General features: G+C 44.4%; 1 protein-coding gene across 6 annotated transcripts in view; it reads left to right on the plus strand.

Annotated features, from left to right (window-relative positions):
• ZMYM6 (zinc finger MYM-type containing 6) overlaps positions 1–17,562 on the plus strand; it is a 46,616-nt gene that overhangs the window by 22,162 nt on the left and 6,892 nt on the right. For all 6 annotated transcript variants that reach the window (XM_008273706.4, XM_051832156.2, XM_070078778.1 and 3 more), the window contains 7 exons: positions 19–134; positions 1,612–1,890; positions 2,050–2,200; positions 3,090–3,262; positions 5,927–6,074; positions 7,583–7,720; positions 8,146–8,183. In XM_008273706.4, the coding sequence (XP_008271928.1) occupies positions 19–134; positions 1,612–1,890; positions 2,050–2,200; positions 3,090–3,262; positions 5,927–6,074; positions 7,583–7,720; positions 8,146–8,183 (1,043 nt within the window). The remainder of the gene's footprint in view (positions 1–18; positions 135–1,611; positions 1,891–2,049; positions 2,201–3,089; positions 3,263–5,926; positions 6,075–7,582; positions 7,721–8,145; positions 8,184–17,562) is intronic.

A 17,562-nucleotide genomic window follows, 5' to 3' on the forward strand; every position in this document is an offset into this window, starting at 1 on the left:
AAATTTTTTGTCATCAAGGTGTTCAGGTGTCGTGTCATAGTTGTAAAACCTCAGCAATCCCTCAGTATCACTTGGCCATGTCAAATGGAACTATATACAGCTTCTGCAGCTCCAGCTGTGTGGTGGCTTTCCAGGTATGACCCAAGACAGTGTTTTATCCCTGCTCTTCTCTCAGGCATTGACTGGTGGCAAAGCGTTGACTGCCGAAGGTCTGTCTTACAAAAGTTCAAATTTAAATTAAAAAGAAGAAGGATCCTGTTCACCTCTGGTAACAGAAGTTATTTCTACAGAGTGTCTGAGCCCAGATGTTGGGCCTCCGTGTTTTCTTTCATATGCAAGGTCCTTACCTCCACTCCCCTTCTCTTCCTTTCAAATGGATGGCAGCTGGGCTTGGTTTGGGTAGGTGGTGTGGTGAAGAAGTGAAGGGTGACTTATGTGTCCCCCTCTCATCCCGGGCCAGATGCCTAATGATGCCTGGCATGCAACTGTAAACAGCCACTGCCCCCTCTTCTCACTCTTGGCAGAACACTCAGAAAGAGCAGAGCTTAGTGGTCCTGCTGGGTGGGAACATGCCTAGTGCAGTGTCTCTGGCAACCAGGGAGAAAGGCTGCTGGTGGCTACTCTGTGTGTTTGTTTTTTTAAGATTGATTTATTTGAAAGATGGAGTTACAGACACACACACACACACACACACACACACAGATCTTCCATCTGCTGTTTCACTCCCCAGTTGGCTGCAATGGGTGGGCCATGCAGAAGCCAGGAGCCTGAAACTCCATCCAACTCTCCTACTTGGGTGGCAGGGGACAAGCGCTTGGGCCATCTTCTGCTGCTTTCCCAGGCACGTCAGCAGAGAGCTGGGTTGGAAATGGAGCAGCTAGGAACTGGCACTCATGTGGGATGCCAGCATCACAGGTGATGACCTGACCTGCTGTGCCACAAGGCGGACCCCAGCCACGTGTCTTTTTTTTTTTTTTTTTTTTTTTTTTGATAGGCAGAGTGGACAGTGAGAGAGAGAGACAGAGAGAAAGGTCTTCCTTTGCCGTTGGTTCACCCTCCAATGGCCGGCGCATCGCGCTGATCCGAAGCCAGGAGCCAGGTGCTTCTCCTGGTCTCCCATGCGGGTGCAGGGCCCAAGCACTTGGGCCATCCTCCACTGCACTCCCAGGCCACAGCAGAGAGCTGGCCTGGAAGAGGGGCAACCAGGACAGAATCTGGCGCCTGGACCAGGACTAGAACCCGGTGTGTGCCGGTGCCACAGGCGGAGGATTAGGTGCCGCGGCTCAACGTGTCTTAATATATATCAGGAGCTGGGTGTTGATGGGAGTCAAGTGCAGGGTTGTCTTGGGGTGAGGGAGGCTGCTCTGGTTTACTAGAAGCAATTGCAGGGGTCTTTGTCCAGAAAGCCTGCATGCCAGGCTCAACCTGCTGGTGGAGTTTCTCGGGCTTTCTGTTCTGGACGGATGCCCTTTATTTAAAGTCTTTCTGTGAGATAGAAGATTTCAAAAGTGCTTGTGGGGGGATTACTTTCTTAACATGAGGGATCGAAGATGCCTAAGCTCTGTTGTTTCTCAGTTGGTAACAGCTCTGCCTTGTTTTGTATCCGTTCAGAATGTCTTTAACAAGCCCAAAGGAACAAACTCATCTACAGCGGTGCCCCTGTCTCAGGGCCAAGTGGTTGTAAGCCCACCCTCCGGGTCAGCAGCGTCAGCAGGAGGAGGTAACAGCTCTGCAGTTTCCCCCAGCTCCGTCAGTGGCTCGGCTGCTGCCAATCTCCAGCCTCTTGCTAAACAGTCCCAGCAAGTTGCTTTGTCCCATACAGTTGTTAAACTCAAGTGTCAGCACTGTAACCACCTGTTTGCCACAAAACCAGAACTTCTTTTCTACAAGGTAAAGAGAGATCATGGAAGGATTGAATGTACGCTTATCCAGTAGAAGCATTTTTGTCTTTAGTCTTTGACAGTCACTTGGTTTACGTTGCAATGAGAAGGAAGAGGATTTCTTAAGCAACTAATTAATTAGATCTTAACGACTGTTGTTTCTCTGCAGGGTAAAATGTTCCTGTTCTGTGGCAAGACTTGCTCTGATGAATACAAAAAGAAAAATAAAGTTATGGCTATGTGTGACTACTGCAAACTGCAGAAAATTATAAAGGAGACCGTGCGATTCTCAGGGGTTGATAAGCCATTCTGTAGTGAAGGTAAAGACAAAAGTTCAGCTTTTTCCACGCAGCTGCTGGAGGTTAGGAAATAATTCGTGATAAGTTAGTTGGGTGATGAATCTGTGATTTTCAAGTAACTTTTGTCTTAAGAGGTATGGTTTGAGCATTTTTTATTGAGATTATACTTAATTCATTTTAAAGTTTACTGTTTAACATTGTAACAAAGAAAACTATGAAATTATAATTGATTAATATGTTAATATAGAGAATCTCTTCAAAAGTTTAGCTAGATCATCAAGAGGTTGTCTTGTTCTTGCAGCCATTCGTAAAGAGGGAACTGAAGCAACTGCTCCTTTTTGGCTTTAAGAACCTGTTACACCTCTGATGTTTCTGAATCTAGATGATCTAATTTTTTTAATGTATTTATGTATTTGGAAGAGTGACTTAGAGAGAGGAATAAATAGAGAGAATGATATTTTTTCCATCTACTGATTCACTCTTCAACTGGCTATAGGAGCCAAGTCTGGGCCAGGTAAAAGCCAGGAGCCAGAAACTCCATCCTGGTCTCCCACAGTACTCTTGGGCCATCTTCTGCTGCCTTCTGCTGAGTAGCAGGAAGCTGGATTGGAAGCAGAGTAGCCAGGATGTGAATGTGGAGTGGCTAACGATGCTGGTATCACAGGCGACAGCTTAACCTGCTGTGCCTCAGTACCAGCCCCCAGGTCATCTACCGTTTATATTTAAAAAGGGATGAAAACGGGTTTTGTGACTATGGAGACTATTCTTTAGAGGCAAATAATTATGTTTAGAATAATTAGGTGTTTAGAAGTTAACTTCCAGTTTTGTCCAAGACCGTAGACACTCACTTTCCCTCACTGAAGTTAATGTATATTTGATGTTTCTTCCTTTCATCTCTTCTGGTTCTCAGTTTGCAAGTTCCTCTCCGCACGTGATTTTGGAGAACGATGGGGAAACTACTGTAAGATGTGCAGTTACTGTTCGCAGACATCCCCGAATTTGGTAGAAAATCGATTGGAGGGCAAGTTAGAGGAGTTTTGTTGTGAAGATTGCATGTCCAAATTCACAGTTCTGTTTTATCAGGTAAGTGTGATACGTGTTTTTTGGCTTTCTGAAGTTAGTATGAGTATATTATTTTCTACTAAGAACATGTTTGAATTGTGTGAAGAAAAATTTCAGTTAAGTTGGGTAAAGTAAATTGTGGGCAGGGTGGGCATTTGGTGTGGCAGTTATTATGTCACCTTCGATGCCCGCATCAGAGTACCTGGGTTGGAGTACCGGCTCTGCCTCCTGCGGTGGTACTCTAGAGTCAACAGATGACAGCTTGAATACTTGGGTCCCTGTCACCCATGTGGGAGACCCAGGTTGACTTCCAGGCAGCCCTGACTGGTGGGAGCATTTGGGGAGTGAACCAACAGATGGAAGATTTTTCTGTGTCTCATTTTGGGGATATGTTCCTTTTATTTTTGCTTTCTTACATATAAGGACATTGACCTTATTTGTAACTTCTAGCTCTTTCAGGTTACACGTTTATAGACTGTTGCCTTGCATGGCTGTTATTCAGGTTATTCTGAAGAATTTGAAGTCAGACCTTATTCTCAACTCATGGGTCACATGACAAATACTGACAAACTTACCTATCTCCTTTTAAAAACATTACGTTTTTGAGGGGTGGCTGTTTGGTGTGGTGGTGCAGGCTCCACTTGGGGTGCCACATCCCATGTTGGAGTTGCCTGGGTTCGTTATGGCTCTGCTTCTAATTCAGCTTCCTGCTAATGCGTACCTTGGGAGGGAGCAGGTGATGGCTCAGGTCGCTGAGTCCCTGCCATCCTGTGGGAGACCTGGATTTGGCCTGGCCCAGCCCTGGCTGTTACTGATATTTGGCGAGTGAATGAGCAGTTGGAAGATCTCTCTCTGTGTCTTTCAAATAAAATAAACATTTGTTTAAAAAAGGTTAACTTTTTGAAAGGCTAAAAAGACAGGTATAATTAAGTGAACCACTAATGTATATCTGGTCCTCCTTAAGTGTTATTTCATTTAATCCTCACGGCAGTCCCCAGAGGTAGGTGGTTATCATCAGTTAATAATTAGGGAAACGGAGGAGGTCCCAGGGGGTTGACTAAAGGGCCCTTGAGGAAGCTGGTAAGTGACAGGTAGAGAGCATCTGGAGTGCTGTAGTGAGGTCGCTGTGTACTTGTCTGCCTCACCTTCCAGACAGGATTTCCCCAGGGGGAGGGGCAGGGTAGTATCTTTTCCTCATTGTGTTAACTGTGCTCAAGACAAAGAATGTCTAATTAGGTGCTTGTTGAATGAGTCAAACTCATTAACTGACTCCAAAGTGCATGTTCTTTTTACTGCAATATGCTGCTGCTTAATCTTTCTAATTAAGTATTTATTTATTTTTTTGAGAGACGAGAGAGAGAGAGAGAGAGAGAGAGAGAAAGAGAGAAAGAGTTCCTGGCTTAGTCCACAAATGCTTGTAACAGAGAGAGAGAGAGAGAGAGAGAGGGAGAGAGAGAAAGAGTAAGAGTTCCTGGCTTACGGCGCCGTGGCTCAATAGGCTAATCCTCCACCTTGCGGCATCGGCACACCGGGTTCTAGTCCCGGTTGGGGCGCCGGATTCTGTCCCGGTTGCCCCTCTTCCAGGCCAGCTCTCTGCTATGGCCAGGGAGTGCAGTGGAGGACGGCCCAGGTGCTTGGGCCCTGCACCCCATGGGAGACCAGGAAAAGCACCTGGATCCTGGCTCCTGCCATCGGATCAGCGCGGTGCGCCGGCTGCAGCGGCGGCCATTGGAGGGTGAACCAACGGCAAAGGAAGACCTTTCTCTCTCTCTCTCTCTCTCACTGTCCACTCTGCCTGTCAAAAAAAGAAAAAAAAAAAAAAAAAAAGAGTTCCTGGCTTAGTCCACAAATGCTTGTAACAGCTGGGCTGAACTGGGCAGGAGCCAGGAGCCAGGACGTCAGTCCAGGTCTCCCACGTGGCTGGCAGGAATTCAGTCACTTGCGCCACCACTGCTGCCTCCCACAGTGTGCATTTGCAGGGAGCTGGACTCAGGAATAGAAGCCCACTGTGGAACCCAGTTACTCTGATAGGGGACACAGGTGTCTTAACTGGGGTCTTTTTTAGTTTTTTAAGATTGATTTATTTATTTGAAAGGCAGAGTGACAGGGAGAGACAGATCTTCTATCCACTGGTTCACTCCCCAAAAGGCTGCAACAGCTGGAGTTGGCCCAGGCTGAAGCCAGTAGCCTGGAACTCCATCTGAGTTTCCAACATGGGCCAAGCAGCTGGGCCATCTTCTGCTTTCTACCGGGTGTATTAGGGAGCTGGATCAGAAGTGGAGTAGCCAGGACTGGAATCTACACTGTGATATGGGATGCCAGCATTACAGGCAGTGGCTTAAGGCTGCACCACAACACCGGCCCCTTAACCAGCCACTTAACTACTAGGATCAATTATCTCCTCTGCTTCTTAATATTTCAAAAGTAGAATTAATGTTTAGATTTCTTCTTTGGTAATTTTGAAAACATAGAGCAAATTTTATACTCTCTCAATTTAGGGCATCTATATGAAACAAATAAATATATACATATACTTAACTACAATATTTTAAGATGGGAACCTTACATTGTATAGTCTCAGCTGACTCATATATCCTGTTCTCAAAGTGCCTTTGGTTTTATGATTCTTTTTATTATTATTATTTTATGGCCTTAAGCCAGTCCTGTCTTATGTTTCTTTCCCAGATGGCCAAATGTGACGGCTGCAAGCGGCAGGGCAAGCTAAGTGAGTCCATAAAGTGGCGTGGCAATGTCAAACATTTCTGCAACCTCTTTTGTGTCTTGAAATTTTGTCATCAGCAAATTACAAGTGACCCCCTCTCACAAAATAAAGGTGAGAATAACCTTGGCTGATGAGATCTTTGTGTCAGTGCTTGAATATACCATGAGCACGCAATGCTATAAGCAGTATTATAAAAACAAGTCTTCCCTGGGTTCAAGGAGCCTGAATTTCCTTAGCTTTTCCTTTAAGAATCTTTAAAGGTTGCCCTTGAGGAGAAACTTATTCTGATGCTTTTTTGCCCCCCTGTTGAGATACACCAAGAAATCAGTGAATGTTTGAGAATGAATTTTGATAGAAAAATTAGATTTGATTTCTTTTCGTTGAAGTCTCTGTTCATAAATAACCCTAATGTATATCTATCTGTCTATGTCTGTATGTGTTGTTCACTTAGTAAACGAAATAAAAACAGAAAATCGGGGCAAACAAAGGAGGAAGACATAAAGTGTGTTAATGCCATTGTTGTGACTGGTGTCAGATTTGATCCAGAGTTTGCCTGTACTCAGGGGAAAAAAGAGCAAAGCATTAATTATCTCAGAAAAAATAGACCAGTTCTTCATGGGTAGCAAAAGTTTCTCCTTACTAAGAATAAAACAGTCTTGCAAGTAGGACATCTGTCGTGGTCAGAATCGCCAAAGAGATAGGTATGTGGCATGGTCTTAAAGTAGCTCCCCTAAGTAGCACCTTTTGAGCGTTAGATTACAGCCACGCTGCACTGGCAGGATTCATGTTCTTTGGCTTCATGCGTTCTGCTCCTTGCCTACCTTTCCTAGCTTGTTAATCGTCACCTCAGTCACATATGCCTTGTGCTTATATGTTGTGTTAGCCATCTGTTCTGTAGGTCCAGTCTGGTTGGTGGTAGAATATTTAATATGGCCGGCGCCGCAGCTCACTAGGCTGATCCTCTGCCTCTGGCGCCGGCACCCCAGGTTCTAGTCCTGTTGCTTCTCCTCCAGTCCAGCTCTCTGATGTGGCCTGGGAAGGCAGTGGAGGATGGCCCAAGTGCTTGGGCCCTGCACCCACATGGGAGATCAGGAGGAAGCACCTGGCTCCTGGCTTCGGATCAGCACAGCACGCCAGCCGTGGCGGCCATTTGGGGGAGTGAACCAATGGAAAAAGGAAGACTTTTCTCTCTGTCTCTCTCTCTCACTGTCTAACTCTGACTGTCAAAAAAAAAAAAAAAAAAAAGATTTAATATGGGTTAAGAAAACTAGTGTTGTGCAGGTAGGCAGCTTCCTTGTCAACTTACTTTTATCATTGTTACGTTAAATTTTTTATTTAAAGCAAGCTTAGGTGCAGGAACCTGTTCATGTATATAGCATACAGCAACCCAGTTAATTCTGAGGTTAGTACCTGCATTTTTACCTGTTAAATATCATTTGAGGTTTGTAGTTCCTGTTAAGCCCTAATGAATGCTAATCCGATCAGACTTCCCAGTTCAGCGTTAGTACAGAGTCCGACCAATATTTTCGTTGTTCCTAGAAAACCTAGTGTTGGACAGGGATTTTTCTGTGTGACCCTTTCGTTATCCCGGGTCTTACCTTCTTATTTCTTTTAACCAGTAAATGTTTCTAAGGCACAAACTGCTTTGATGGAGCTCCCTCCTGCAAGGACTACCACAACCCCAGTTATAACCAAAGTAGTGTCATTGGCAAAAATACCTGCCCAGCCTGCCGTGGACACGAGCAAAGTTTTACAAGGTATGACTTGATATAGGGGCGTTTGGCTCGATATAGGGTGAGCGTTGCCAGCTGAGCTGTTCTTGGCAGCAGCTAGCATTGCATTGGATGGAGAAGCATGCCTCTCTTGTCTCTGAGGCATGTGGGTAGCAAGCAAGGGAGGGTGGTGGGAAAGGAAGTGTGCGTGTAGTTTACTTTGTGAAGAACCCACCTGGTTGTAATGGCCCTGCTTCTTTTACCACCAGAGATTCCAATCAAGTAGGATGGGGTTGGGGCCTGTGAGCTGCACCCCAGGTGGTGTCGATGGGGGAGTTTCCTTGGACTGTTGTTTGAGAAATTCTGGCCTCGTCTGTAGCCCACCTTGCTGAGAGGAAGGCAGCGCCTTGGTTTCGATGTTCATGTCTGTGTATTCTGGGGGTCATGGTGTATGTTTTCATTCCTAACAGATGCAGCTACTAAAGAGGCAGCAAAGGCCATAGAAGATGTAAGTTTTTTTGTTAATGTTTTTTCTGATGTTGCCATGTGGGTTTATTTTTACTTTAGGTATAGCATTCATACCTGATTTATTTTATATTTGTGTTCTATCATTTTGTTAATAACTCTGCTAATTCTGTTATCACATTTAAGTATTTTAGACTGGAAAGTCTTTTGAAAATTAATGTAGTTTGTTTGATACAATTATGTATCAAACTATGAATTATATGAAGCTTAAAATACTGTGAAGTGGAAGAATATTTGAACTGTCACTTGATGTCCCAAATTTGAATATAATGAAACTTCCTGGAACTGGATTTTTCAAGAAGTGTGTAATTTCCGATCTGTCAGTCTGAAGGGATTATAAACTATGTCATTGTTGCCTTGTGTCAGTGTCACTGTAGCAGGAAAACCACTTCCCATCACCCTTTTTCAGTATCATATGGCTCTGCATCAGCTCTTTGGTTCTTGTTTTGGTGATGGTTCTGCTGCTGTCTTAACATTTGCTCTAGATAAAATTAAACATTTTTTTTTTTAAATGCTGTGTAACAGTGTCATTCAAATGATTCTTCAGTTGTGGTTCCCAAATTTGGTAATTTTGAAACAGAAACTAGATATGATAGAAAGTCTCTGAAGATGACCAACCCCTGCTATGAAATCTCATGCTGTTAATTCAGGAGAATCTACCCCTAACACTCAAAAAATCAAAAGCAACATGAGAGTTGGTATCCCCCCCTGCCATAGTTCACAATATTATCTTATAACCAGGCGAAGATAATGGAATAAATGGGAAAAGTCCTGGCAGCATAGCTGTGAAATCAGTACTGCCATACAGGCCCCTAAGTGCCAGCTATCACATGTGCCAAGGCATGAAGCTTTTTTGACAGTTTGAGAGGAAGAGATAGACGGAAGATTTGCTATAAGTCAGTGCTGGCTCCCTGGTTTTCAAGCCCATTGAAGGTTTAAGAATGTGAAGGTGAGCAAGCAAGCTATGAAGGTGTCAGAAACTTTGAGCTTTACCTTAAAGAACTCGCTAATAAGAAATGTGTGAGGCCGGCGCTGCGGCTCACTAGGCTAATCCTCCACCTAGTGGCGCCGGCACACCGGGTTCTAGTCCCAGTCGGGGCGCCGGATTCTGTCCCGGTTGCCCCTCTTCCAGGCCAGCTCTCTGCTGTGGCCAGGGAGTGCGGTGGAGGATGACCCAAGTGCTTGGGCCCTGCACCTCATGGGAGACCAGGAAAAGTGCCTGGCTCCTGCCATCGGATCAGTGCGGTGCACCGGTCACAGCGTGCCGGCCGCGGCGGCCATTGGAGGGTGAACCAATGGCAAAAGGAAGACCTTTCTCTCTGTCTCTCTCTCTCTCACTGTCCACTCTGCCTGTCCAAAAAAATAAATAAATAAATAAATAAATAAATAAATAAAAGAAATGTGTGAAAGTGGCACAGAAGGTCGAGTAGTCACACAGAATCGATGGAGGAGATGTGAGTTCCATGGGTTAAGAAAAGACACGTGCTAGCATTAGGAAGAAGGCAGCAGGAAGGGCGCCCCAGCAGTTGTCCTGGGTCTTCAGCAGGCTGCAGGTACAGGCTTTGGGCTGCATTTCAGCGGCAGCAACTGGTTTTGAAAAAGATGATCCAAATATGGTGGCAAGGCAAAGATGGGAAATGTGTTTGTGTTTAGAGTATATAGTAAAAGAAAAAAAAAATCAAAGAAAAAAATTTCAATCCACATTAGATTCATTCTTTAGCAGATTTGAAGGAATCAGACCAGCTTTCATCATTATATGGAAAGAGATCTTGTCCTGGCAGTGCCCGTAACTCTCCCGTTATTTGTGCTGTTGGAAGGTGGTTTCTACTTAATTCTTTTCAGACAGTATACCACAATAGTTAATGAAATGTCATTAAATTACCTTTTATTTATGCGTATGTTAGGCATTGTACCTTAAATTATAAAATATCATTAATTAATTACCATATAATGACCAATTATGATAACTACTTAATTATATAATTAAGATATTGTGTTATATAATTAGAAAAACATTCTATATTGGCCGTATATTTGTGAATTGTGAGAATGAATCCCTCCTCTGCTTCACATGTGTGGGACAATTAGTCTTGAATTAGGCTAGTGTTGAATTATTCAGGTTTTTCAGGGACACATAACTCATATTTAATGTGACTGCCCTATATATGGTTTCCCCATGTGGAGTATTTCTATAATTCACTAGTCATTTAAACTGTGTTACAGAATAGCTCTGATTAATATTTTCAGTTTAGTCTATAAAAAGTATTATAATAAATAATGTAGTACTCTTAAGATATGAAAAAACTGACAGTTTTAGAATCTTTGCTTTGTTTCTCTGAGGACTTTATTATCAATCTCTGTCAAGTTACTTAAATGGTTGTGTTTTTTTTTTAAAGATCTGTTTTTATTTTATTTGAAAGGTGGAATACAGAAAGAGGGAGAGACGGCGATAGAGAGGGAGATTTACCATCTGCTGGTTCACTCTGCAAATGGCTGCGTTGGCCATGGCTGAGCTAGGCCAAAATCAGGAGCTTGGAGCTCCATCCAGGTCTCCCACATAGGGACAGGAGCCCAAGCATTTAAGCCTTTGTCTGCTACCTTCTGCCACAGCAGAAAGCTGGATTGGAAGCGGAGCAGCTGGGACTCAAACCATAGCTTATATGGGATGCCAGCATCACAGGCAGCTTAACCCGTTGTGCCACAGGGTAGGCCCAAATGGTTTTAAATGTAAAAGTGAGGCCAGCGCTGTGGCACAGCGGGTTAACGCCCTGGCCTGAAGCGCCGGCATCCCATATGGGTGCTGTTTGAAACCCGGCTGCTCCACTTCCAATCCAGCTTTCTGCTATAGCCTGGGAGAGCAGTAGAAGATGGCCCAAGGCCTGGGGCCCCTGCAGCTTTGTGGGAGACCTGGAAGAAGGTCCTGGCTTCTGGCTTCGCAGATTGGCACAGCTCCGGCCGTTGCGGCCAATTTGGGAGTGAACCATTTGATGGAAGACCTCTCTCTCTGTGTAACTCTGACCTTCAAATAAATAAATAAATCTTAAAAAAAAAGTATAAAGGTGAAAATAGAGAAAGGTACACAGAAGAAAATTACTGCAAAAATCATCAAACTGTTTCATTAAGGCCTAGATAGTATTTACTTATGTTACTCTGAGGCTGCATGGCCTCTGTTGTGACTGGAGACTGCCACTTAAGTTCCAGACAGCACGATAGGGAGCGTGGGTGTGCTCCAGTAAAAGTCCTCTCACAGATCCAGGAGGTGGGCTGGGCTTGGCCTGTGGAGCACTGTTTGCTGACCCCTGCTCTGTACTTCCATCACCCAGAATGAACTTTGTTAGCTTTGGGTCGTTTGCTCACAATATCCACCCCTGCCCTCTGCACATTTTCTTTCTCTGTTAAAAAAACATAATCATGACCACGCATCCCCTTCTCACATCTCCAGAAGCAAGCACTCGTGAGAGTCTGCTGTGTGTGCTTTCAGACCGGCTTGTTACCTTTCTACACAGACACTCGTGGAAATATTTAGTACTGTTTTTCCAAACACCTAGCCATGTTGACACTTCATAGGTTGCCTACATTTCAGTTGGCTGCCTCATGTCTTCTTCTTCTTCTTCTTTTTTTTTTTTTAAAAGATTTGTTTATTTATTTGAAGATCAGAGTTACACAAGGAGAGAAGGAGAGGCAGAGAGAGAGAGGCCTTCCATCTCTCCAGTTGGCTGCAATGGCCGGAGCTGCACCACTCCGGAGCCAGGAGCCAGGAGCTTCTTCCAGGTCTCCCACAAGGCTGCAGGGGCCCCAGGCCTTGGGCCATCTTCTACTGCTTTCCCAGGCCACAGCAGAGAGCTGGATCGGAAGTGGAGCAGCCGGGACTTGAACCGGTGCCCATATGGGATGCTGGCATCGCAGGCAGAGGTTTTACCAGAAGTACCAGGAAAAATATTTAATAATATGGAAGTGAGGGGAAGTATTTCTAAATATGTCACAAAACCCTAAAGCTATGAAGGAGTCAGTAGAGAAGTTCAACTGATTTCAAAGGCAAATGACAAAGTGAACAAAATAGTTTTCTTGTTGAAAAAAAAACTGGTATTTTAAAAAAATACATAAAGAGCTTCTGTGAATCAGTAGACTCACTACTCTGTAGGAAAATGAGTGTAAGTATGAACCAACAGTCTACAGGCCTAGACTGAAAAGTAGTTCTTAAACTAGTGCAAAGATGTGTAACCTCAGAATTAAAGAAATGTTGGGTACAGCAATAGTTTGGTCAGATTGGCAAAGATAGAGATGATGGACAGCACTTTACGGCCTCTTCCATATCAGCAGTAGGAGTGTAGATGAGTGAAATAGCACAGAGGGCAATTTAGGACCTGTTAAACTTTTTAAATGTAGACACTATTTACCTAGGAATTCTGTGTTTAGGTATTTCCTTTTCAGATATATTTTGCACATTTATGAAATGAAATATGTGCAAGGAAATTCATTGCAGCATTGTTTGTAGTAGCAGAAGCTTACAAACAGACCTAATTGTTTCATCAGTAGTCAAACCACAGGGAGTTCACTCTGAGTTTTTACATGAATTAGGAAAAAGAGCCCTATATGAGCAGAGCCTGACACGCGCTCTTTTCTGGTTCCATACCTGCTTACGTGGCCTGCTGCAGTTAATTTATGCTATATCCATACAGTAGAATACCATGCAGTTGTTAAAAAGGATGTGGCAGCATGTTTTTTGTTTTTGTTTTTTTTTTTTTTTTTAGAAAACTTTTTTTAATGAATATAAATTTTGAAAGTACAACTTTTGGATTATAAGAGTTTTCCCCCCATAACCACCCTCCCACCCGCAAATCATCCCATCTCCTATTCCCTCTCCTATCCCATTTTTCATTAAGATTCTTTTTTTTTTTTTTTTTTTTTTTTTTTTGCACAGGCAGAGTGGACAGTGAGAGAGAGAGACAGAGAGAAAGGTCTTCCTTTGCCGTTGGTTCACCCTCCAATGGCCGGCGCACTGTGGCTGGCGCACCGTGCTGATCCGATGGCAGGAGCCAGGTGCTTCTCTTGGTCTCCCATGAGGTGCAGGGCCCAAGCACTTGGGCCATCCTCCACTGTACTCCCTGGCCACAGCAGAGAGCTGGCCTGGCAGAGGGGCAACTGGGACAGAATCCGGCGCCCTGACCGGGACTAGAACCCGGTGTGCCGGCGCCGCAAGGCGGAGGATTAGCCTAGTGAGCCACCGCGCTGGCCAAGATTCATTTTTAATTATCTTTATATACAGAAGATCAACTTAGTATGTACTAAGTAAAGATTTCAACAGTTTGCACCCACACAGACACACAAAGTATTTGTACTATTTGAAGACTATTTTTACCATTGATTCTCACAATACATTAAGGATAAAGATCGTACATGGGGAATAAGTGCACGGTGACTCCTGTTGTTGATTTAACAATTGACACAATTGGCTGGCGCCACAGCTCACTAGGCTAATCCTCTGCCTGCGGCATCGGCACCCGGGTTCTAGTCCCGGTCAGGGTGCCGGATTCTGTCCCGGTTGCCCCTTTTCCAGGCCAGCTCTCTGCTGTGGCCTGGGAGTACAGTAGAGGATGGCCCAGGTGCTTGGGCCCCGCACCCACATGGGAGACCAGGAGGAAGCACCTGGCTTCTGGCTTCAGATCAGTGCAGTGTGCTGGCCTCAACAAGCCGGCTGTAGCGGCCACTTGTGGGGTGAACCAACGGCAAAAGGAAGACCTTTCTCTCTGTCTCTCTCTCACTATCTAACTTTGCCTGTCACAAAAAAGAAAAAAAATAATAAAAAAAATTGACACTCTTATTTATGACGTCAGTAATCACCCAAGGTTTTCGTCATGAGCTGCCAAGGCTATGGAAACCTCTTGAGTTCACAAACTCCAACCTTATTTAGACAAGGCCATAATCAAAGTGGAAATTCTCTCCTCCCTTCAGAGAAAGGTACCTCCTTCTTTGATGGCCTGTTCTTTCCACTGAGATCTCACTCACAGAGATCTTTCATTCAGGTAATTTTTTTGAGAAACCCTCATGGGCTTTTTAGCTAGATCTGAATGCCTTAAGGGATGATTCTGAGGCCAGAGTGCTGTTTAGGGCATTTGCCATTCTATGAGTCTGCTGTGTGTCCTGCTTCCCTTGTTGAATTGTTCTCTCCTTTTAAATTCTATCAGTTATTATTAGCAGACACTGGTCTTATTTATGTGATCCCTTTGACACTTAATTCTATCTTTATGATCAATAATGAACTTAAACTGATCATTTTAACTAGTAAGATGGCCTTGATACCTGCCAACTTAATGGGATTTGGAGTCCCATGGCACGTTTCTAGCTTTACCGTTAGGGGTAAGTCTGAGTGAGCATGTGCCAAACTGTACATCTCCTCCCTCTCTTATTCCCACTCTTATTTTTATTTTTTATTTATTTATTTATTTTTATTTTTTTGACGGGCAGAGTGGACAGTGAGAAAGAGAGAGAGACAGAGAGAAAGGTCTTCCTTTACTGTTGGTTCGCCCTCCAATGGCCACTGTGGCCGGCGCACCGCTAATCCGAAGCCAGGAGCCAGGTACTTCCTCCTGGTCTCCCATGTGGGTGCAGGGCCCAAGCACTTGGGCCATCCTCTACTGCACTCCTGGGCCACAGCAGAGAGCTGGCCTGGCAGAGGGGCAACTGGGACAGAATCCGGCGCCTGGACCGGGAGTAGAACCCGGTGTGCCGGTGCCACAGGCGTAGGATTAGCCTATTGAGCTGCGGCGCCGGCCCCCACTCTTTTTAACATGGATCAATTTTCAGTTGGATTTAAACTCCTAAGTGTGTTAAAGAGTTCAACAAATGGTATTAAGTAGAAAAAGAAAATACTAAAAAGAATAAAATAGTAAGCTGTTCCTTGACAGGACAAAGGCTGATCAAGTCATTGTTTCTAATAGTATCTATTTCACTTCAATAGGTTTCCTTTTATGTGATCAGTTAGTTGTCACAGGTCAGGGAGAACATGTGATATTTGTCCCTTTGGGACTGGCTTATTTCACTCAGCATGATGTTTTCCAGATTCCTTCATTTTGTTGCAAATAACTGGATTTCATTTTTTTTATTGCTGTGTAGTATTCTCTAGAGTACATATCCCATAATTTCTTTATCCAGTCTTCTGTCGATTGGCATTTAGGTTGATTCCATGTCTTCACTATAGTGAATTGGGCAGCTCTGTTTATACATAAAGCAATCTTATAGATCCTAAGTGGAAAAAGGAAGACGTAAGCCTGTGGAGCCTACTGCTGCTGGGCTTTGAGCACAGAAGACATGCACGCACACACTAGCACAAATGTCCAGAGCATCCCTGGGAGGCAACCACTAAATAGGTAATGATGGTTGCCTCAGAGGAGAATGGAATGACTCGGGGAGAATTTTAGGAGGGAAAGGATTTCTTTTTATTGTTTACCATTTGAATCTTTGAATTTTATGTCACATGACCCATTTAAAAATATGCATGGATTTAGTGTTTTTTAAAGGAAAGCAAGGCAAAGGATCTGAATAGATGACTCACAGAAGATGAAACATTAATAATAATAACAGGAAAAATGCCTAACAGCACTACAATAGGGTAATTTTTCACTGAAAAGTAGCAGAATGTACTACTCTGTGACTAGGATGTTGGAAAACAGCTCCCATATGTTGCTCATGGTCGTGTAGTTTGATATATCTGTGGGAAGCTCTCTGGCAGTGCCATTGATCGACTGGCAGCACTTAGCCTGTATTCTCTAGATCAGGGATGGGGAGCCTCTTTTCTGGGAAGGGCCATTTGGATATTTATAACAGCCTTTGTGGGCCCTACAAAATTATCAACTTAGAAATTAGTCTAGTATAGGTTTATTAAATTGGCATCCCTCCTACAGTTGCCTGGGCAGGGCCAGACCAGATGATTTAGGGACCTTTATACGGCCCACGGGCTGGATATTTCCCACTTCTGCTGTATTTATGTGTGTGTGTGTGTGTGTATCTATATACATATATATATATATGGAATTAGATATGTATATATATGGAATTAATTTTTATGTAAGGACAGTCACTGTTGCATTGTTTATAATAGCAAAAGATTTATAACGTTACTTGAGTACATGCATTCAAGAATGGAACACCAGGAAGCTGTTACTAGGCAGCTTTTCACGAAGTTATGTAAATATACCTCCAAGTTGATTGGCCAAGTGACAAGAGCAAGGTGCCAAGTCCTGTTAATGTTATTATTTGTAGTTAGAAGCAACTTATGTTATTACATAATCCATCTATAGAAGGATACATAAGAAACTGGGAACAGTGATTGTATTCAGAGTTGAGTCTGGGGGCCGGCACTGTGGCTCACTTGGTTAATCCTCCGCCTGTGGCACTGGCATCCCATATGGGCACTGGTTCTAGTCCTGGCTGCCCCTCTTCCAGTCCAGCTCTCTGCTGTGGCCCAGGAGGGCAGTGGAGGATGGCCCAAGTACTTGGGCCCCTGCACCTGCACGGGAGACCAGGAGGAAGCACCTGGCTCCTGGCTTCAGAGTTGAGTCTGGATAGATGGCAGTCATGTACATAGACACTTTCATACCATTTGAATTTTTTACTGAATGCATCTATTAATAACTTTAAAAGTAAATTTAGGTATAAGCTCCAGGAGCAGGTATTGGCCTAGCAGTTCAGGTGCCTCAGTCTCATATTGGAATACCTGGGTTTGATGCCTCCCTGTGGTCATGACTGCAGGCTGCTGCTGATGCAGGCCCTGGGAGGCATGGGTGATGGATCAGGTGTGCTACCCACATGGAGAGCTGGATTGAGCTCCCGACTCCTGGCTTGGGCCTCAACCCAATCCTTGTCAGCTAAGGGCACTTGGGGAGTGAACCAGCAGGTGGAAGCTTGCCCTGTCTCTCTGCCTCTCAAATTAATAAATATATAGAACCGCCAATGGTGTCCTATCGCATTTAAAATGCAATTCTGAATTTTTGTTGATGGTCACTAAGAACCCCTGAATCCTTAGTTTGGCTTCTGTCAGCCTCTCCGAGTTTCTAGTTTCCTCTGCTTACTCTGTTCCAGCCCTGTTTCGTTGATGCTCCTAAAGCAGGGCAGCCATTCTCGCACTTCCGGCTTCTGCATCTGCAGTTCCTTGCCTGGGCTCTTCTGAGCCCAGACCTCTGCTCTGCTTGGTCTTTGTTGTTGTTGTTTTTTTTTTTTTGACAGGCAGAGTGGACAGTGAGAGAGAGAGACAGAGAGAAAGGTCTTCCTTTTGCCGTTGGTTCACCCTCCAATGGCCGCCACGTCCGGCACACCGCGCTGATCCGAAGGCAGGAGCCAGGTGCTTCTCCTGGTCTCCCATGGGG

The sequence above is a fragment of the Oryctolagus cuniculus genome, chromosome 7 (assembly GCF_964237555.1).
Source record: "Oryctolagus cuniculus chromosome 7, mOryCun1.1, whole genome shotgun sequence".
NCBI classification, from domain to species: Eukaryota; Metazoa; Chordata; class Mammalia; order Lagomorpha; family Leporidae; genus Oryctolagus; species Oryctolagus cuniculus.